Source organism: Alosa pseudoharengus, unplaced genomic scaffold, assembly GCF_046254945.1.
Source record: "Alosa pseudoharengus isolate Yale_2024_CS ecotype anadromous, Long Island Sound unplaced genomic scaffold, YU_APseudo_1.1 YU_APseudo_1.1_scf_3, whole genome shotgun sequence".
Taxonomy (NCBI): domain Eukaryota; kingdom Metazoa; phylum Chordata; class Actinopteri; order Clupeiformes; family Clupeidae; genus Alosa; species Alosa pseudoharengus.
In genome coordinates, this window is record NW_027468718.1 from 24,741,787 (window position 1) to 24,763,640 (window position 21,854).

At 50.5% G+C, this 21,854-nt stretch overlaps 1 protein-coding gene across 1 annotated transcript in view; it reads right to left on the bottom strand.

Moving 5' to 3' along the window:
* dip2a (disco-interacting protein 2 homolog A) overlaps positions 1 to 17,856 on the bottom strand; it is a 58,854-nt gene extending 40,998 nt beyond the window's left edge. The window contains exons 1-4 of the mRNA XM_076263684.1: positions 17,748 to 17,856; positions 17,301 to 17,420; positions 11,598 to 11,837; positions 9,749 to 9,880 (exon numbers count right to left, since the gene is read on the bottom strand). Coding sequence (XP_076119799.1) covers positions 9,749 to 9,880; positions 11,598 to 11,837; positions 17,301 to 17,367 — 439 coding nt within the window. The 5' untranslated portion in view covers positions 17,368 to 17,420; positions 17,748 to 17,856. The remainder of the gene's footprint in view (positions 1 to 9,748; positions 9,881 to 11,597; positions 11,838 to 17,300; positions 17,421 to 17,747) is intronic.
* Between the last annotated feature and the right edge of the window lie 3,998 nt (positions 17,857 to 21,854).

A 21,854-nucleotide genomic window follows, 5' to 3' on the forward strand; every position in this document is an offset into this window, starting at 1 on the left:
TATAAAAAACCTCAGGTAGGACCAGATCCCCTGCACCGATAAGTGCGGTTACTATGGCACCTGCGGAGGAAACTGCTCAGTGGGGACTCGGAGAGGAGTTGATTTGGGTGTAACTGGGGCAGGTGCGATCCGCTCCGCACATCGACCGCCTCCCCCGAGGCTCACTAACTCACTCGCTCGCCCGTCTAGTCCCCCCCCCCCCCGCCCCCGGGGGTGACAGCCGCACTCACTCACCCTCTGAGTAGCCGCAGGCTTGTGTAAGTGCGTGGCAGTGAGCCAGCATGGCGGCATGGGAGACGGTGATGCCCATGGTGCTCCCCTCCTTGCTGGTTTTGTACTTCAGAGAGAAACAGAGCAAAAACAACACCATCAGGATTCACACTGTTTACAGTAGCACGCCTGCTACAGCTCTACTGCTTTGCTAAAGGATGCTGGCGATGCAAATGAGGCTCGCTTAATGCTGATGAATGGCTTGAGTGTCACGTTTTGGGGTGCGGTGTGATTGTGGGAAAATGCCTGGGTGCTTACTTCTATGTAAGCGATCTCGTTGCTGGCGTCCCTTATGGGCGGGTACCAGTCCTTTGGGGGCTTCACCACGTGTTTGCCATCTGTCACGAACCACAGAAGTCGTGGCCACCCTGTTGGTACACAAACACACACACATTTTATATACTTTATGTGATTCCACTTTACAAGTCAAGTTGCATTAGGAATCAAATCTTCTAAATAATCCAGTAGATTAAAGCAGTTCAGCGATCTATCATGAGTTTAGATAGGTATAGGAAGCATCGTCTCTTCCAAATAAACATGCTTCCTATAATTGCTGATATGGAACAGTACTTCACACACACACACACACACACACACACACACACACACACACACACACACACACACACACACACACACACATCTGTCTGATATATTTGGATGGGAGCTAACAAGGAGTGACTGTACCTTTGAAGGTCACGACCTCTCCCGTCTGTGCTTTGGGAAGTCCTTTCTGACAGGCGTCTGTGGTCAGCGCCAGGGTCACACCACAGCTACCCAACAGGAAGCCGATCTGTTGGCTTCCTGCATCCTGGTGGACAAGAGACAGACATTTGTAAACGTTTCATACCTGCCTTGCCCTGAACTTAACAAAAACCCCTTGACAAGTGTATCTACAACAACAACACCAAACAAAAGGAAAAGAACTGGCCCAGAGGGGCATCATCTATCCACTGAGGCAATGCGAGACACTTTCATGCTCTGATGACCTAACGTACATTCCATCCTCCCTAACTAGGTGTACTGTATTTACACTGTACACCAATACATGCAGAAACACACACACACACACACACACACACACACACAAGAGCAAATGAGAGTGGGGCTGGTGCATTAATCACCCACTACTGATCCCACAGCCTCCTAAAAAAACACCACTAAAGCATAATCCCACAGAGCGCCTCTCTCAGACATCTAACACACTGCGACAGTCCAGCCCTCCTGGTGTCTCATTTGTCAAGCGTGCAGTTGTTCAGGCTATGTCAGAGCCCATTCCTTTCAATTAGAAATGGGTGGCGCAGTGCTGCTATTGATTTCATAGGGGATGTCAAAGTCATTTTCGCCTCCAAACAGCCCTGACTTGAAGGAACGGCTTCAAGATGCGGGGAAAGGGGAGTGCAAGCTGAAGTAAGAGACTTCGGGCAGTATCAGCCACAGACCACGCTAATATTTCATTTAATGGAAGTGAGTGTTTCACCTTTAAAGATGAATCTAATTTATCTCCATCTCGCCAAATAACCCATTTACCGCTGCAGCTGAGGACGCTTATTAAAATGCTGGCTGCACAGTGCAGGGGAGCTGAGACTAATGTCCCCAGTGTATGAGTGTGTGTGCGTGAGTGTGTGAGAGAGTGTGTGAGAGAGAGAGAGAGAGAGAGAAAGAGAGAGAGAACCTTGATAAAAGTGTGTGGGTCCACGTGCAAAAAAACTTACATCTGTACTTTCATGAATGTGTGTGTGTGTGTGTGTGTGTGTGTGTGTGTGTGTGTGTGTGTGTGTGCGTGCATGGTAAGGGATGGTGTTGGTGCCCACAAGTAAGCACAGATCTGTCCAAGTGCATTTGTGTGCGTGCACAAGAGTGTATGTGAGTATGCTCCATCTGTGCAATTGGGTACATGTGTGTACCAGGGAGTCCCAGGTGGGTTAGAAATGGGGGTTATCCTCAGATGTCCCATTATCCCCCACAACCCCCCCCCCCGTTCCTCCTCCACTCAGGTCTGAGACTGGAGCTGGGGGTCGTGGGGGAGGCACTAGCGCCCTATTGCAGCTTTTTTTTTATCCTTTCCAAAGGTAATTAAGATGAGGCAGGGTCAGAGTGGAGCTTCATCTGATACAGCGCCTCATAATGATGACAGGCTGCTCAGATCTGCCCACCACACACACCCCCACCCCCTGACCGGCTTAGCTGGACCGGTGCGCTCAGATTGGGGCTCAGGTCATCAGTCTGAGCAGCTGAGCCTGGCCCTTCTCATCTAAATTCTAAACAGCGCGCTGGCCAAGCCGAGGGTCCGGAGAGTGGCAACGGGAGCGTCCCTCCACCGCCAGCAGGACCGGCCAATGAGAGGCGAGAAGCAGTAGAGCCCTTGCTGTTGCGTCGGGGTGTTACATAAAGACGAGGCAAACTCAAACAGGGGTGAGGCAAGGACAAAAGCACTGGTGAACAACGAGCGCAGTGCCTCCGTTCTTGCCCAGCAGGGGGCCTCGGCGAGCCACGCGATAAGTAGCAAGCAGGGTCGGCTCTCCCAGTCCGTACCTTCCTGGTGAGGGGCACCTCGATGGGCACGGGCACCAGCTCCGCCAGGAGACAGCCGTAGAAGGCCACCATGAACATGACGGGGTCGTTGTTGGGAAAGACCAGCGCCACCTAGAGGACAGAAAAACAAAGAGCAGAGGGCAAGGTAGGGTTATGGTCAGGGGCATGGGTCAGCATGGGTCAGCAACTCCTCCAGACAGCCTCCTGAAGAGGTAGAGCAGAGGCAGTGGCCACCATATGTTATATGTGATGTGGTGTGGACACAGATTATGAGCCAATGGGAGAGTGCAGAGCCACAGAGGACGACACATGAGAGCAGGGGAAGGGGAAGGAACAGCAGGAACAGCAGACTGAACAGAACGGGGGAGAGAGAAGAACAGAATGGAGGAGAGAAGAACAGAACGGGGGAGAGAGAAGAATAAAAGAGAGAGAGTGATGGACAGAGAAGAGAAAGAGTGATGGACAGAGAAGAGAGAGAGTGTGGGTGGAGAATAAGAGGCAAGTACGGTAGATATCAAAGAGAAAACAACAACGGAGAAAGAGAGCGAAAGATCAAGATGAACACGTGGGCAGAAATACAGCGTAATTAGCTAGCTATCTCGCTAGCGCTCACCCTGTCTCCAGGTCGTAGCAGTGGCTCGTTCCTGGTGCTCAGCTTGTTCATTAGGGTGTAAGCCAGCTTCTGACTCCTGGTCCATAGCTTCCCTGTGGTCAAACACACACAGAGCGTGTAAAACATAATAGGAGTCTGTGTTCATGTTTTGGGCGAACAAATAGCGCACACACACACACACACACACACACACACACACACACACGCCTTGCATACTGAAGAGCTTTGGAACCGTACCGTATGTGAGCGTGTAGACTGGCTTGCCGGCGTTGTCCAGGCCGGTTAGGCAAGGGCTCTTGGGGTGCGTGGTACCCCAGCGCTGGAGGGAGGCCAGCAGGGATGGGGGCCAGTTGGAGACCACCCCCTGAGACTCGCCCTCCAGAGGGCTCATCTGCATCCCCTCTGGTTTAGGCTGGTTGGGGTCCGGGTGTTGAACTGCAAAACAGGACAGTCTTCTGTTACGACTTGAGATGTAACAGTGTGAAAATTCAAAAAGTCATTATCAAAGTCAAAGTGAACTTTATTGATATACTGGTATTGATTCATTGTATGTAACTTCAAACCATTTGCTTACCCCTTCCTATGTCTGTGTCATCCATGTGACCATATGTCCCCATCTAACACTGAGATTACATTATATAATGTGCATTATGGCATAACGCTAACCAGGAATTAAAACAATAGTAATTTGTGTCAGGAATTTGACCTACCCTTAAACTACCCTTGAACTGGTAACCATTACATCCCTTTCTTAAACTATGATGCAGTGATGCAAGTGAAGATGACACTGGCAAAACTTTAAGGCTGTCATCTTGATTCACAAAGTCCTCTTTGTCCCTTTGGGGTAATGCATATTGTATGGGCACAAAACTGAAACCATGAAACAATGAAAGAAGAGCAGAGGAACAGAGAGGGTGGAGGATGAAAAGAGAGAAGAGACGAGGGGAGAGAGGGATGTGCTGTCAGCTGAGTGAGCACACTGAGGCCCGAAGGCTGCGCTGCTATATTCTTTGTGAGCCACAGTGACAGGTAAAACCCCTCTCTCTCTCTCTCTCTCTCTCTCTCTCTCTCTCACACTCTCTCCCACTCTCTCCCACTCTCTCTCACTCTCTCTCACTCTCTCTCACTCTCTCTCACTCTCTCTCTCTGGAGTCACTGCAGTGTGACTGAGCCTGTCGTCCCATCAAAGCTCAGCCCGACCCCCCCACACACACACACACACACAAAACTGAACTCCAACCAAACTTACCACAAAAACAGCACCCATCAACCCTTTAGAAACCCCAGCACCTGTGTGTGGTGTGACGCAGGTGTCTGTGTATGTGCTGTACTGTGTTGGGTGGATGTATGCTGGTGTGGCTGAACCGTTACTGCAGGTTTCATAATATTTGCTCAGTGGGTCTCCTGCCCACACCCACAGGACAGCCGTTGGGCTGACAGAGGAAATGGTGGAGCTGGATGGCGGCGTATTATGTGGTTGAGGGTGTGTGTGTGTGTGTGTGTGTGATCTGCAGTAAAAGCAGCACACCCTGCCTCTGCTTCCTGGGCCCTCCCAAAGCACACCTGGTGGTCTCTGAACCCCCGGAGCCAAAACAACCCAGCGCCTCCTCCTCTAATGCCACAGCAAACTACAGTTCTACAGCACTCTCACAGCGCCTGGGCTTTCATTTTCAGATTTCAGATATGGTGTGGGGAGCAGAGAAGGTAGAGATTACAGTGTATGTGTGTGTGTGTGTTTGAGTGTCTGTCTGTGTGAGCATGGGTGTGTGTGCGTGTGTGTGTGTGTGTGTTGGGGGAGTGGGGGGTTGGGGTGTCATGGTGTCCCTGAGACTGACCGTCCAGAAGCTCCTCGAAGTCGTCCACGAAGAACTCCCTCAGTGGCGGCCGCTTGGGCCTCTTTAGCGTGTTGAGCAGCTGCTGGATCTTAGAGGAGACGCGACTGTTGACCGGAACACCTGGGTAGAGATGGTGAAGACCAGAGAAGGAGAAAGAGGGGAGGACAGTGACAAAGGGAGAGAGAAAGAGAGAGAGAGAGAGAGAGAGATTGACAGACAGAGGAGACAGGAGGAGAAAGAGGACAAAAAAAATGTCAGTTCATCACGTCTCAGTGCTGGCTGCCCATCAAGGGAGTGGCCTGGATGTCCTCAGAAGTCAGCGTGGGGGTCAGAGGCAGCCGTCAGTCAAACTGAGCGCGCTCAGACGAGGCACCTGAGCTGCTCTGCCTGGAGACGGCCAGGCCCTGCTGCCTAGCAACAAGCTGGTCCCCACGGCTGCCTCATCAGTCATTCACAGGACTCTCTCCATTAGAGAGGACCAGAGGGACCCGACCCACCATCTCACTCTGAGTCAGGGTGTGTGTGTGTGTGTGTGTGTGTGTGTGTGTGTGTGTGTGTGTGTAGTTCACATACATGCACTAATTCTTAGTGCATGTATGTGTGTCTGGTAATGTTATGGGTAAGTGTGTGTGCCTGATTCTGTATGCATTTGGGTGGGAATGTGTGTGTCTGTGCTTCTGTCTGTGTGTGAGTGAGTGAGTGAGTGAGTGAGAGAGTGAGAGAGAGAAAGAGAGAGAGAGAGAGAGAGAGAGAGAGAGAGAGAGAGAGAGAGAGAGAGAGAGAGCGACAGAACATTTATCTGTTAAAAAAAAATACACATTCAGCATTTCAAACTCTCCCACACAGAATAAAGACAAAGTCAAGGAGGTTCAGACTGCAAACAACAAGAGCAACAGTGAGCATGAGGAGGGACGCAGGCCGACAGGCGCCACGTGAGGCCCAAGGAGGAGCTGAGCTCACACGCAAACGCACACGGAGCACACCTGAGACACGACGTGACAGGGAGGAGAGGAGTGGCACGGCACAGGAGAGGAGAGGAGAGGAGGGGAGAGGAGAGGAGAGGAGGGGAGAGGAGGGGAGGGGAAGGGAGGAGGGCAGGAGGAGAGGAGGAGGACATGGCTCTGGACGTATGCGCTGTGACTGGATGTGTGTGTGTTCGGGGACACGTGATGCTGTGTGGGTGAGCTCGGCGGGGGTCTGTCTGAGAGGGCCATCATGGGAGAGGCCAGACACAGCTGCAGACTGCCCCACTGCTGATCCCTGTCTGCTGCACACACACATCCCAACATCTCCTGACTGTGTCCTGCGCACGCACACACACACACACACACACACACACACACACACACACACACACACACACACACACACACACACACACACACACACACACACACACACACACACACACACACACACACACACACACACACACACACACACACACACACACACACACACACACACACACACACACACACACACACACACACACACACACAGATCCCAGCATCCTGCGCACTCTTTCTCTTTCTCTCTCTCTATGTCTCTCTTGCACACTTTCCATTTCACTTCCACACATATATTCTAACACACACACACACACTGTACCACTGCTATGCAAGTGGACACTCACATAAACAGACACACACACACGTCAACATTGTTTGTACGACTAGTAGATGAAAACAAGAAAATAAAATAGTCCAGACTCTCCCGATAAAGGAAGACATCCCAGAGCACCACACAAGCACAGGCCCATGGATAGACAGGCAAGCAGCAAACTTGCACATGTTAACAAATACCATATCAAAATTCTACATGCATTGCACACACACACACACACACACACACACACACACACACACACACACACACACACACAGACACACAAACACACACAAACACGCACGCACACGCACGCACACGCACGCACGCACACGCACACAAATCACGAGGCTCCCCTGAGGCCAGGGGTCACGGCAGCCAACTCCAACTCCGCAAGCCCGAGGGGGCCAGCAGCTGGGCTGATCAGCGTTCCATTGTGTCCCCCGTTACATAAGATCCTCTTAACCTGCACCCAGGCGGCCGCCTGCGCCCGGCCGCTCTCTCTAGCACAGCTCCCGTCCTAATCAGCACCAAGCTGTCTGAGGGAGCAGGCCAATCACCACAACCGCACAGTGCCCCATGGCCAATGTTCTCAACAGCTGAACCTTTACCCTGCAGAATGTCCACCATCCATTGTAATTATGCAATTTAGCGATTAGGCAAATAATTGCACACTCCTACAAAGCCGTGTTTAACGACTGAGCTGATTATTAATGTTATTAATGTTTGGTCAAAAGATTAGCGGTTAAAGGTATTCATCTGCTCCACAATGCTTTGATGGAGCTTTGGTCTCAGGCCGATTCCTTCTGGAGCTTCGGCGCAAAAGACTGCCTTACCAAAGCACAAACACAAGCGTGGAGAGACCTTGCCTCTCTTCAACAAAGCACTGCCATCTCACAACAGTCAGAGACAGTCAGCTAGCGTTTGGGTGAGTCTTTTCTCTCATGCAGTCCAATTTGAATCCACCTGGATGCCTGTTCCCACTGGCTATGTGCACTAAACTGTCACATGCTCTCTAGCTTCTCCAGCTGTGTTAAATATGGCCCACAGATGCTGCACTAATGTTATTATGTCACTGAGGGTGACACCAAAGGTGTGTAGCGGTGCACACTGCTGGCTTAAGTGAAAAATGTCCGCAGACAAGTTCATGTCCTCTCCCCTGGGTGTAGGGAGGAGCACGACAATGCACCGTTTTGTTTGGGAGCCTAAATTAATTACAGCCAGGCACACACACACACTCTCCTTCTTGCACTCTGTTTCTGTCTCGGTTAAACACACACATACACACACACACAAAATGAGAAGGACATGTGACGTGCATTATTCACACCAATAATGTCCTTCTTAAAATACTGATCATTTTGTTAACTCCACCTCCAGTATTGCAAAGCAAGCTTTGTCTCAAACTGAAGAGGCACCACTGAGTGGTTGGATCTACTCCTGCTGTGTGGCAATAGAAGGAAATCTAGACTGCGCTTTTACTTCTCCAAGGAGGTCATTGAGAAAGTTCCTGACCGAACCAAAGTAACAGACAATAATGCATACGAGCCTCCAGGTCCTGACTGCACCTCTAACAATCACTGACACACACAGGGACGCTGAAGGTCAACACAGTAACTGCTCCTCTAGCGGGCCTCTCTGGCGTGCTGTGCTGTTATGCTGTGACCGCTCCCCACACGGCGAGCGAGTGAGCGGCCGAGCGAGCGAGTGGGCAGAGAGACAGACAGTGAGAGGAAGTGACAGCTGAGAGACACCACGCAGACACAGAAGACTAGCAGGAAAGATTTGAGGGTGGAAAAACAACAACAACAAAAGCAACCCCAAAACACAGAACAAAAACAAAAATGAAAATAAACGGAAGCATAAATACCCTCCGACACACCCCGGACTCCGACCCGGCTCTCGGGGACGCCTGAAGGAGAGAGAGCAGCGTCAATGAGCACACGTCACAGAGCTGAGCTTGGCCTTTTGTGCCCTAGCTTCTAGATCTCTCCGACTGGCTTCTGGCTTCTGACTGGGTGTGAATGGAAGGAGAGTGAAACCAGCTGGAGGCAGTAGTGGGGGTGCCCCTGGAGGGGAGGACGCTACGCGGGGGGAGTTTTGAGGTACTACTGAGGACCTGCCTCTGGACTGACTCAGTTTGAGTGTGTGTGTTTGGTGGTGGTATTGACAGGTAAAACACAACAGGCTCTTTATGAATATTTGGATGCTGTGTTTTAATCAGTATTGCTCATTCCTAAAAAAATTATCAAAATGTCCGTATACGTGTGTGTGTGTGTGTGTATCTCTGTGTCCATCTTTGATGCCCATGTTTCAGTCAGAATGGATGAGGCCACAGTTCGATGCCTCACCAAGTCCCAGCAGTAGGTGGGCCAGACTCACTGGCTTACATGAGGCGTTCAGCCCCAGCAGACTTTATTCATCTCAGATGGGCTGAGCTGCTCTGTCTGTGTGTATGTGTGTGTGTGTGTGTATATATGTGTGTGTATATGTGTGTGTGTGTGTGTGTGTGTGTGTGCCTACCGAGAAATGGCAGAGGTTTAACAAGGGCAAGCTGCTATCTGAGGCGAGATGAACTGCTGGCAATGGTTATTAAACAATACTGTCAGGGCTCAGAGAGGATGAGAGAGGAAGAGAGAGAGAGAAAGTAATAGATAGATAGAGAGACAGAGGGAGAGAGAGAGAAAAAAAAGGAATTCACTGGTCATTCATTGGCTGTGGCACACAGGCACGTCAGTGGGAAGGTGCTCTGTAGCCATGGATACTCAGGATATATGGCGGCCGGTGGGAGGGATGCTGGATGCAGGGGACAGGCTTTCATGAGGTGTGTGTGTGAAAGAGGGAGGGCTGGGGGTGGAGGGGAGGGAGGGGGGGGGGGGTCACTCACCGTCTGCGGTCTCCATGACGCTGGTGTGGTTGTAGCCGCGGGGAAGGCCGCGCACCGAGGCCACCTGGGGCCGCTCGGCGTGCAGCGGGCGCTCCGACAGGCCCGTGACGTCTGGGGGCGCCGAGTGGTTATCTGCAGCGGGGTGTCAAAGGGGTCAGGTGAAGGCAAGCATGCATGCGGGAGAGGGTATGCATGTGTGTGTGTGTGTCTATGCGTTAACATGCTTGTGTGTATGTAGATGTGTGGGGGTGCAAGGGGTGTGAGTGTCGTCATGCAATCATGTGTAGGAGTTTTACTGTTGCAGTCGGAGATCACTCTCAACACAAACTTATATCTAAGCATTAGTTAATACTAATTTCACTATAAAGGGGACCTAATTTCCTTTCCTTTCACGATCCTATCAGCTAGACTTCAGGCAGACTAAATCTGCCCTGCAACAGACTTGAATCCGTACACATCTTTCACTACTACTTGACCCTAGGATCCATACTGTTCTAGAACTGTCATAATCAAATATTAAAGTGACCGAGGCATAAACTCAAAACCTGGAGGACTGTCTCATAATAGATGAACGATCCATTACTGAGAGGGAGTGGGCCTCCTTTGCTAGGTTTGCCTGGAGACAGAGTAGTGGTGGTGGCCAGAGAGACTAGCTATGTGCTTGTCAGGCTAAATCAATTCCAGCTTTCTTTAAACCTGCCCTTCAGGAAGAAGGCATAAACACTGCAGTGCAAATGTGGCTAATTTATTCATTTTGAAATGTGAAACAGCTTGATCAGTGAGCAGCAGAGGGGCGGGGTACCACACTGCTGGTAGGGGGTTGGGGGCGTGGAGCGAGTGAGATCTCACGGCACCCAATTTACAATTTCAGGCCTTTTTGACATGCAAAGGAGACTAACGTCTTTGTTGAGGAGGAAAATCAGGCTTGAAAAGACTTCACAGGGCCATTGCCTGACACGCTCGGAGAGAGACGGCCAATTAGAGAGGTCCTCCCTGAGGGAACGCAGAGCAGGGGGTGGCGGGCTGCAAGCTCCGGCCCTCTTTTGTTTGCCAGGGAGATTTAACGGGGCCTCCGGTGACCGCATCGGACAGCAGAGATAAGCTCTCAGCTTCAGCGGGCCGTGGCAGAGCTGAGCGATGTCTGTTGCGATGCGAGCGCTCTGATCTTTATCGCTGCTGGTGGATGGCACAGGGGGCAGGAGTGGGAGCCAGTACAAGCAGAGCTGTCTTGCCCGCAGCGCTAATCAGTAATGCTAACACGTAGCCACCAAAATAGTGAGCCAGTCCTGGAAACAGTGGAAATGAAGAGGGCCTTAAGGGTGTGCTGTGGTGGCAGGCGCTGGGAACTTGTTGTAAAGAATGTGGCCTACATTGGGCCAACAGAGGGAGGGCATCCTGCTGAGCTCAGGAAACAAGATAATAAAGGTGGGATTTGGGCCGTTTGGGAGACCGTCTCATAAGGTTATTACAGTAGCCCTACTGACCTGGCACAATTAATGACATGTCAAGTCTGTGACCTAAAACCAGCCTATATTGGAGAAAACCAGCCTGCACTGGGGTAGGTTTGGAGCAGTGGGATACTCGGGAAGCTTGGTGGAAAAGCTGCTGCTAGCGGATTACTCAATGGCCACTGGACTCCAGTTACCTGGAGAAAAATCACCTCCTGTCACCTGGAGTAAAATCTCAAGTCCTTGTCTGCTGCACTGTACTAAGACCTGAACTTGACCTGTCCTTCCTGAAACACTGGGAGAGGAGACTCAGTGGAGCAGTATGTGTCCATCTGGCTGGGTGCATGAGTGTAGTCGGGCGTGGGGGTGGGGGTCTGGCGGGGAGGGGAGCCGGTACTGACCTAGCTGGGTGTGTGCCATGAGGTCGGTCAGGGCGGTGGCGGTGGCGGTGGGGTTGGCGGCGGCGTGCGGCCTCCCTCCGGGGTGGGATGAGGTGGAGGATGCGGAGGATGAGGTGGACGAGCCCTGGATGACCCTGTTAAACCAGTGCTCCACACTGGCGTGGGCCTGGTACGGGGTGGAGGAGGCCATCCGTCCCTGCCGGCGCAGCGAGCCCTCGTCTTCCGAGGCCGATGAGGTGTCTGCGAGGGGGATGGAGACAGGGCAGCGGTCAGCGTCACAGAGAAGAAAAATAAACAAGATCGATCGGGGGAGGGAGGGAGAACAGGCAGGAGGACAGGATGACATGAACAGAAAGAAAGAAAACCAGCATACACTGATGGATGTAATGGCTCTGGTAGTAACAATCATGAAGATGACCAGTGGCCTGGGGGGGGGGGGGGGGGTGAATGGACAGACAATATGAGCGCCATGAGATGAAAGCTGGCATGAGGGTAATTGGTCCGCCAGGGGCACCTTGGACGTGAGCTCCAGGACGGGCAGTGAAGACCTGGCTGAGCCCACCTTTCAGCTGAGATAACAGGCGTGGGCAGAGTTGAGGAGCAGAATAGCTCTAAAGGCTCCGGGTCACACACACAGTGACCTCACCGCAGCAAGCAGAGGTCAGAGGTCAGAGCAGATGAGAGCTGAGAACAGTGGTGGTCGACAACAAAGTCGCCTCATCAACAAACGCGAAAAAAGGTGCTCAGAGGCAGATGACAACGGAACATCAAAGAAGAAACTACAGTGCAAAATATCTACTGCTACTGTAGTCAAACACCAGCAATTACAGCGCCGCAATTACAGTGCCCCAAACCAGAGCAACAGCCAGAACACTACCAAGGGCTCTCCATCTCTCAGCTCAAATAACTGGGCGACTGCCGAGCTCATTAGCACTTGTGTGCTCTGCTCTAGACGCTGATGATTGTAGAGTCTTATCCCTACAGTCTATCCTCTCCTCCTCTCCCTAGTCTCTCCTCTCCTCTCCTCCTCTCCCTACAGTCTCTCCTCTCCCTACAGTCTCTCCTCTCCTCCTCTCCCTACAGTCTCTCCTCTCCTCTCTTCCTCTCCCTACAGTCTCTCCTCTCCTCTCCTCCTCTCCCTACAGTCTCTCCTCTCCCTACAGTCTCTCCTCTCCTCATCTCCCTACAGTCTCTCCTCTCCTCTCCTCTCCCTACAGTCTCTCCTCTCCTCTCCTCTCTACAGCGCAGCGCCCTCCGGCTCCCCGGGCCGCTGATCTGGGATCAGCCCAGAGTGGAAAACAAGTTAGGGAGCGTGTTTACTGGCCCCAGCAGCGTCTCTCTGGGGAGCGCACCTCTGGCCCGATGGATAGTGTTACGCAATGGCAGACTTAAAAGAGAATGCGCGGTCTCCTCTGGGGGAGAGACGAGAATGAATCAGAGTCATGTCTGTACAGCAGAAAGAGATAAAAATACACTTGGAGAGCACAGAAAAACTGACAATAATAAATGCATGAAGGGCAAGCGAGTGTGTGTGTGTTCAAAGAATCACTTTAAACAGAATTTCCTATTACGGCACTTTCAGAAAGCCAGAGTCTCCAGAGTCTGGAGTAAATCACATATCGGATGTGGCGTCTTGCTGCGCAGGGCTAAAATAAAACTGCTCTGGATTTCTGCATATGCTATAAGACTTCATTTAGAACAGAAAAAAACTCAATATGTCAAACATCTTCGAAGAAAGATGGCCTGACCAGCCTGTATTGCCATAGAAACACAGCGAGCAAACAGAGCTGGTTCCTTTTATGGTCATCTCATCGGGCGAACGGTCCAATTAAAGCAAGACTACGCAATATCGAGCGCAGGTCTACTGTCATGGGACTGCATGTATTTCCATTTAAATCCAAAGTGGGAGATGAGGACACCACATCAAAATGCAACAGCAGACCACTCTCGGACACGGCTGGGCAGGGCTGAAGGGGATTAGGAATGGTCACTGTTGTCTGTTACGGCTGGGGGAACTGGGGGTGGACAGAGCACGCTTCCCCTGCCTTTAGTGCAAACGAAAGAAGTGCTCTGCTTTGGGTGTAAGGCACTGTTATTTCCCAGAACAATGCATTTTTTATGAGAAAGAGGAAAGGAGAGAACAGATTTAAAAAAGAGAAAGGGGGAGGCTGGCAAGTAGACAACCGCATAAATAGACAGAAATATACAGATGCAGACAAAAACAGATAGACGAATTGAGATTGACAGACAAACAGCTAAACAGACAGACAGACAAGCATACAACTAGACAGACAGACAGATGACACAGACCAGATAGATAAGATAGACCGTGTAGTCTGAACTGGAGGCATACTGCTGAGTGCCATCACAAGGAGTCAGCGACTTAACAAGCAGCACTGAACTTGCCAGGCTGCAGTCCAGCTCACACTGCAAAGCTAAACTAAAATCTCCAACTCAACATCGACACACTAGAAGGAGAACAACTGCTCATCTTTGAGCATCTTCCCTTCCCCGATCCTCAAGGGCTGCCGTGGCCTACTGGTTAGTGTTTCGGACTTGTAACCGAAGGCACCTAACCCCTCACTGCTCCCCGAGCGCTGCTGTTGTTGCAGGCAGCTCACTGCGCCGGGATTAGTGTGTGCTTCACCTCACTGTGTGCTCACTGTGTGCTGAGTGTGTTTCACTAATTCACGCATTGGGATAAATGCAGAGACCTCACGGGATCAAAAAGAGTATATATACTTATACTTACTTAGGTCTGTGAACGCACATTTGCGTTTGTCCATCAAAGGTAGTATTTCTCACCAGGCTTACCAGTGAAGGAGAGCAGAGTTAATGGAACCCCAAAAGACTAGAAAGAGGCCTGCAGTATAAACCTTAAGCTAACTCACCCTACCCCCTCTACCGTTTCTCACCATAAAGCGATCGGCCCTGGGAGATGATGCATGGGCGTTTATGTTAGTGTGTTTGACTCTTGTGTTAAGAGGGTGGACGAGGGCCGGCTGGTGGATGGGCAGCCTGTAGGTGCGGCTGATTCATTTCTTATTAATGAGCCCATTAATCAGCCACAGGGTGCGATTAGCATGGATTTTGTCCAGCAGACAAGAAGGAAACCAGGGGGAGTGGACACAAAGCACACAGTCACGCAGAGATACCTCACTTTATTATCATCATTATCAATGTGCGCCTTACCCCGCCTGTCCAAACCACCTTCCTCCCCACAGAGAGAGAGTGGGAGAGGGAGAGAGAGAGAGAGAGAGAGAGAGAGAGAGAGAGAGAGAGAGAGAGAGAGAGAGAGGATTTGTTGTGCCTCCACCTTACCATCAACACAGCATGCCAAATACTAGGGTATGGAAATGGGCTGTCTCAGAGGGGGAAAAATGACTGCCATCGATGTCGGCTTAAAACAGAGCAGAAGATTTCTGCCCTGTGCTTCAAAAACGGCGTGAGCTAGATCAGACGACGAGCTTATCGAAAAGCCTGGTTTCAAGAAAAACACCTCATTAGTTCATGAGGTTTGACATTTCTCACATGCTCTCTCCCCAATCTCTCCATAACCTTGACATAGATGCAGGGAGAGGGGAAGGAAGCACAGAGAGAGAGAGAGAGAGAGAGAGAGAGAGAGAGAGAGAGAGAGAGAGAGAGAGATGTAAAGGGGGAGAGCTGAGGAGAAAAATATCCTCATTAAAAAACCAGCTCACATATATAAACATGGTGACAAAAGAAACACTGTGCAGAAAAACACGAATCAACAACTTCAAATTAGTCTCCCATTATGTGCATTGTTCCCCCCGTCGGCATCAACAGAGAGCCCAAATGAGGCTGGGGAGAGCGCACAACTCCCCTCCCAGGACACAGGCACAGGCCAGACAGGGGGAGAGGGGCACCATGACACATCAAAACCGTCTGCAATGCCAGCCAGCAGATACAGGGGGAGAGGGGGTCAGCGCACACACACACACACACACACACACACACACAATACACGTATCACACACAGTCTGATACGTATACAAAACCCCGGGTCACATGGCTGCTGGATTGGTTGGGTTGGGGTTGGGTTACATAAGGAGTGGCTTTGAGGATTTGTGGGGGGGGGGGGGGTCTGTGCCGCCGGACTGGGCACTGGTCACGTCCCTTCATCCACACCCCTCTCTGAGCAATGAATGGCTTCACAGACTGAGGACTGCACTGTCATTCTCAGCCTGACCTGGACAGACAGCTATCTAGACAGAGTTCCATGCCAGGGGTGGGAGTACTGCCAGCCATGGGGACACAAAGGCACTGCACACTATTTGTCCAAATTTAGGACGTTGGTCTTTCCCTGCTGTTCCAGACCCCATTCTGTGAGGTAATGTGTGTGTGTGTGTGTGTGTGTGTGTGTGTGTCTGCCTGCATACGCATCACCTCTCTGAAAGACAATGGATGCAGTGAACCGCACCCTGATTCCCAAAGGACACATGAATGAGTTTCCTGCTGCTGGCCTGAGCTGCCAACCTCTGAACTCCTAATCCAGTTAACTCAACCAGTCAGTCTCATTACCCAGAGAGAAGAGAGATGGTCCAGCGCCAGCCACTCTGAGCAATGTGTAAGTTCATTAACAATGGCCCCACACAAAGGCAACACATCATAGTGATCTCATTGCTACAAGGACCACGTGCAAGTTCTACATGTCAACATATTAGAATGTGCCATTGTAACTTTACACAACCTCCTCAGTATAGGAGAGAGAAGCAGTAGACAACCTAAATGGCGGATGAGCTCAGTCTCTAAAACAGGTGTAGGCGGTAGGTTTGTGGAATACATTTTGTATTGCTTTCTGCTTGCCATTTGGGAGGTGCATGCTCTAAACGGGTCTATGAGACTCTCTTGGGTTATGCTATCAATAAACACACTTTCAACATGACTCAGCAATATTAAACAATCAGGGCACATCAAAGAAATGGGTATTTCTGCATGCCAATTATGATGCAGACCATTGCTAGTTGAAAGAAGGGGATGGCTAATACTGGGTTAGTGACTAAAAAGTTAGGAAGAAATGCTGACAAAAATTAGCAATTCGCAGTTCTTAGCATAATACAAGGCAAGATGCTAATAACAATTCCACACAGCTTTAAGACCGACACTTGTTTTCACTGTGTAATAATTCTGCTTGCACTTCATAAATGTCACCAACGCCTCAGAAGAAAACAATGTCCTCCCCCTCACTGTACAAGGACTGGCCTTTCCGAGAGCAAGTGCCTACAGTCCAACTACAATGATCTCAACCACAACACAACAACAGCACCACAACACAGACCCAGAGGCTTTGACAAGACAGACCCTCCAAGTATGCTAAATATCCACTTATTCTGCCATCACACAAGCCGAGTGGGAGGGTGGCCTGGGAACCGACTGGTGAGGGCCACTTCTTCACCCGCCGCCGCATGAAGAAAGGTCTTGTTCAAACAGGGCCAGGGCAATTTTTCCACTCGGTAATGAACTCCGTCCGTCCAAAATGTCATCTCGACAACAATCAGCAGGGGGGGGGGGGGGTGAACCGAAAGGACGGTCCCCTGCAGCGGCGGCAGCATGTCTCGATCGGGAGAGCGCGTCGGGTGAGATGGTGTCACTTTGCAGAGGTCAGACTGCCTCGTGTTTGTTCAGGTCATGGCGGTTGGGGTTGGCACGGGGACGAAGGGGGACAGAGCGGGCTCGTCTTACCTGGGGGCGTGCATGCTTCTACCGAGGACTGAACGAGCACAGAGCGTCTCTTGGAAGGCATGGGCATCTTTCTCTCTTTGTATTTGGCCAAGGCTGCTTGTACGGCTTCTGTGTGCAGATCTGCAGAATAGCAAACAGAATACCAAAGCACACAGGGTCAATACACAAGCAAGATATCAAAACATCACAATCAGGACAAACGTGCATCTTGATTTCCAAATGTTATCTAGCTTTTTGTGCTTCATCAATAGCACAGTGCTGGTAACCTTAATACAATAAATTCAATACAACTTATTCATTTTGAAGCCTTGCCATTTTCTTTTGTTTTGTTCCACGGTTCCACGGTTCCACGGTTCCATGGTTCTGCAGGGCTGTGAGCTGGACTATGGAGGCTAGACAGGGGATGAAAACACTTCTGGCTAGTGATGGGAGCAGGGCTTTTCTTACCGGAGCGGAAACGCTCATCCCGCGTGTTTGGCGTCCGCGATTTGTTCTGTTTGGAGCCAGCTGGAGCAGCTTGGGACGACGCCTGAATTCTGTGCTCAATCTGAAGAGATGGATCGATCTACTCCTGGGGGGAGAAAGACCGGGAGAGAGAGAGGGAGGGATAGAGAGAGAGAGAGAGAGGGAGGGATAGAGAGAGACAGGGAAGGGAAGGGAAGAGAGAGGGAGAGAGGATTTATGTCTGTTTCCTACAGCTCAGTAAGAACCATGCTGGCATTCTAAGGTGGGTCACTTGGAGTTCACACACAGTAGAGTGCATGCGCGTGAGTACACCCCCACACCCACACATTCACATACACTTATACACAGACTCACACACTGCAAGTGATCAAAAATGTAAAGTATCCAACAAGACTTTGCAGTGGAACTAGACCACTTTTGCCCTCGTTGACAGAGGAAGATCGATCACAGAGCTCAGTTTCAAAGCTCACCGCCACCGTTGAAAACACACACCCCCACACACACACACACACTCTACCCTCATCAACAGACCCCACAGGTGGCATGTGTGTCTGGGGACTGAGGACGTCCCCACACCAGACCCCCATAGCTGGGGGAAGGGACATGCAGGGCCCGCAGCCATCCATCACTGGGAAGCTGGCTCTGAATGTCATGGTGAAGAGGCGTCTCTGTTTTAGTCTACGAGTGTGAGCAAAGTAGTATGTGTGGCCTGGGCATCAGGCTCCCACTAGCTAAGTCAACTATGGACCAATAACATTTGGCATTTTGGCTTTATCTCATGGAGAACTTGACAGGCCATCTTCTACTCCATGTATGGGTGAGGTCTTCTAGACTTTAATAGGCAATATTCTTGTCATCTGTCTTGTAACTGAGAATTGGGCAGAGATCTGGCATTTATGGGGGTGTAGGCGGGCTCACATCAATCCCAGCTGACATTCAGGTTCCATGCAATGCTAAAAATGCCAGCTCTTGTTCGGTTTGTTTCTTTCTTCTAAAAAATGGCCTGATCATCTAAAAGGTGTTCTACTGCAATTTACTGGCAGCTATAAGAATGGCAGACATCAAACAAATGCCTGAACAGGTTCAAAAGACCTGCATTACATTTTCAGGAGAAAGAAAATTGAAAATTTGTTCCATTTCAACTTCATAGTTTTTAACCAAGCCTGAGAAAACACTCAAAAGGGAATGATATTCAAACGGGAATGACACAGATGTCTGGAATAGTTGGAGGAAAATATCTTGTTTGATGTGTAAATGAGAAGAGCTGGGAAAATGGGAAGTGTTGACCAGCTTTTCACAACCGATCCCTGGTTGCGAAAAGCTCAGCAGCAGAACAGCAGTGGCATCAAGCAGTGCGTTGCGAGGATGGTCTACCACAGACTTCCAGAGAAACATGACGTGGAGTGTAGCCTATATTGAGACACAAGACCCAAAAAGGCCCGATTTAAAAACTGTGCCGCAGGCGGAACTTCTGATCAAGCAGGACTGCATTATAACATGAGAATCCTAACTATGCTTCGGAAACCGACCTCAAATGAGGGCCCTCTCGACATCTCCAGACAACCCTCTGGCCTTTGCCGTTCCAAAATTAGCAACAAAGACACAAAAAAATCTAATTCTTCACCTTTTTGTGAAGAATGTCTTTCCTGATGACTCACAGCACTGCGGTTATGCAAGTCATACTTCGTTTCCAAGGCCTCTACGGAATTTCACTTTTATGAACCATCGCCCATCAAAATACAGAAAAAAACAAAGAGGAACTATATTTACTCTCTGAAACTCTGAATAACAGAGCATGGAAAAACATATGTGGTGCCAACCCCACATTTAGCTCGGCCACACGTCAAGTGCTTCCTCTCTCTCCGCTGAAACAACACACCCACAGTGCATTTCCTGTTTGTGTCGGAAGGGGCACTGCAGAAGGGGTTGTTGAGGAAGGGGGCACTGCACAGCCTGCTCAATGGGTCGCGGGTGGAGAGCAACAATGCTTTTTGCTTTGGCTCCTGTAATGCTTTCCAGGAGAGTCCATTCCACCTCAAAGGAGCCCAAGTCCCGCTGAGCTCCCAGAGAGGCTTAACCCTCCTACCTCAGGGGTTCCATGGAGCTCAGGACCCTCAGACTCCATAGTGTGGAACTGGTCACTACAGTGGACATTGCAATCAATGAACCTAAATCTGTTCTGTTATTTAAATGCACTGCAGAGTAAACTGCCCCAAGATCATGGCTGCATACAGACAAGATGCAAATAGCCTTGGGTGAAACCACCAAAGACTGTGGGCAGGCCATTCCAATGCATCTGACTTACACAGATCCAACTCAGCACAGAGGCCGCTTTGCAGTGTTCATTGTTCAATTAGGAGGGGATTTCTCATGAAAAAACATGCATAGTTGACATGTTTTGGCAGGGCGAAGTTTAATGTCTCCCATTGTGTTGGGCCGAGATTAAATTACTACCTTCATCTTGAAGGATGTCTTCCCCTTGGGGATCGCCCCTGCCTGAGGCTGCTGACCCATCCCTGAGCCTAGACCGACTGCCTCTCTTGGGGATGGGTGATTTGACTGGCTGCAACCAGTTCGGGAGACTACCAGCCTTGGTCAACGCTAGCTCAATAAGTCACAGAAAATGGCTCAAGTGTCCCGACCCCCCAGCCAGACTGGACTCACACAAGTTGGCTGCGTTCCTCAGCACTGTGTCATCCCAGCAGGGTGGCCTCACAAAGGCCTGACAAAACAGAGTTGTTAACACCGGGTCAGCCTCTTAAGAGTTGCTGGGTAGAAATGCTCTCAGACCAATCACAGGCTAGCGGTGCACAGCCAAGAATTCAGTTGGTTGAATTCAAAGGATTTCAAAAGTTATAACATCTAGTCTACCTCTGTGGCTGTGAGCCATTCATTATTCTGCATAATGTACTGAAGGCAACAGCTCTTAATTAGCCTCCCAACCACAAACGTCAAAGACAAACCTACAAGGAGAAGACAAATGAAAACGCCACTACCCTCACTCGAAGGAGGCAGGGAAAATTCAATCCCTTAATTCCTGAGCAAAGGAATAAACTGCCTGGCTCTCCTTTTTAGGGGGTGGCTGATCTGCATATTTTTCCAGATTGTTTAAACGACTTAGTGGTTTAACGTCCACTGTTCATGAGCCATATGATCACGGTGTCACATGGACAATCTGGAGCACGTTATTTGGCACCTTGTCTTTTGAGAGGCGGCCAGAAGAGTGATTTGTGGGCTGTGTGGCGCGGGGCCTGAGTAAGATGAGCCGGTAACACCACGATGAAAGACGATCCGGTCGGTGTCCCCTGGTTCCCCCTGGCCATTTCACATCGTTTTGCACTCTTTGGATCATCTGAGCCACGCTGACATCCCGTTATATACGAGCCCATGAAGACTCCGGCGGCGCGGCCCTGCGTAGCGTGAAGCGCTTCATACAAGGCTGCTTGCAGGGCTCTCCCTGCCCGGGGGGGAAAGTTTCGCACAGCGGGTCTGCTGGGGGTCCGTGAGTCGGCACTATGAGCCGAGCCCCTGGGCCAATCACAGCGTGGAGCCTGAATCATTCCCACCAAGGGGCCTCGGCAACAGGTTTACGACGAGCTACGAGCACATACAGTGATGGGCCATTTACATTACACACTACAGGGCTCCAGAGTGCGACCTAATTTTTCAGAAGTGCGACTAAAAAAAATCGGAGGTCGCACCGGTGCGACCAGCTATTCGAGAGAGGAAAAAGTGTCCGCATTGAAACTCTACCTTTGCTTCAATAACAGACACATATTTGGCCAATATCGTGGTTTAAACAAATCACAGATAGTGAAGGGCGGGACCTCCCCTCTGATTGGCGGTGGCAGTGCCTGTGTGTAAATTTGAAAATGTGTGTGCTGCAGAGAGAGAGAGGGAGGTCATAGACCCGTCAGATAAACAGAGTGGATGTAGTTGCATACAGTGTGGTCACATAGGCCGAGATAAATGTCCCCTCTCCCCACTGCCTTTCAGCGGCTGGCAGCAGCAAACCGATCAGACAAGCCCGAGATGATGATCAAGTTTATCGTTGCCTACGATAGGCCTAGTGAAACTTCCCTTCACCAA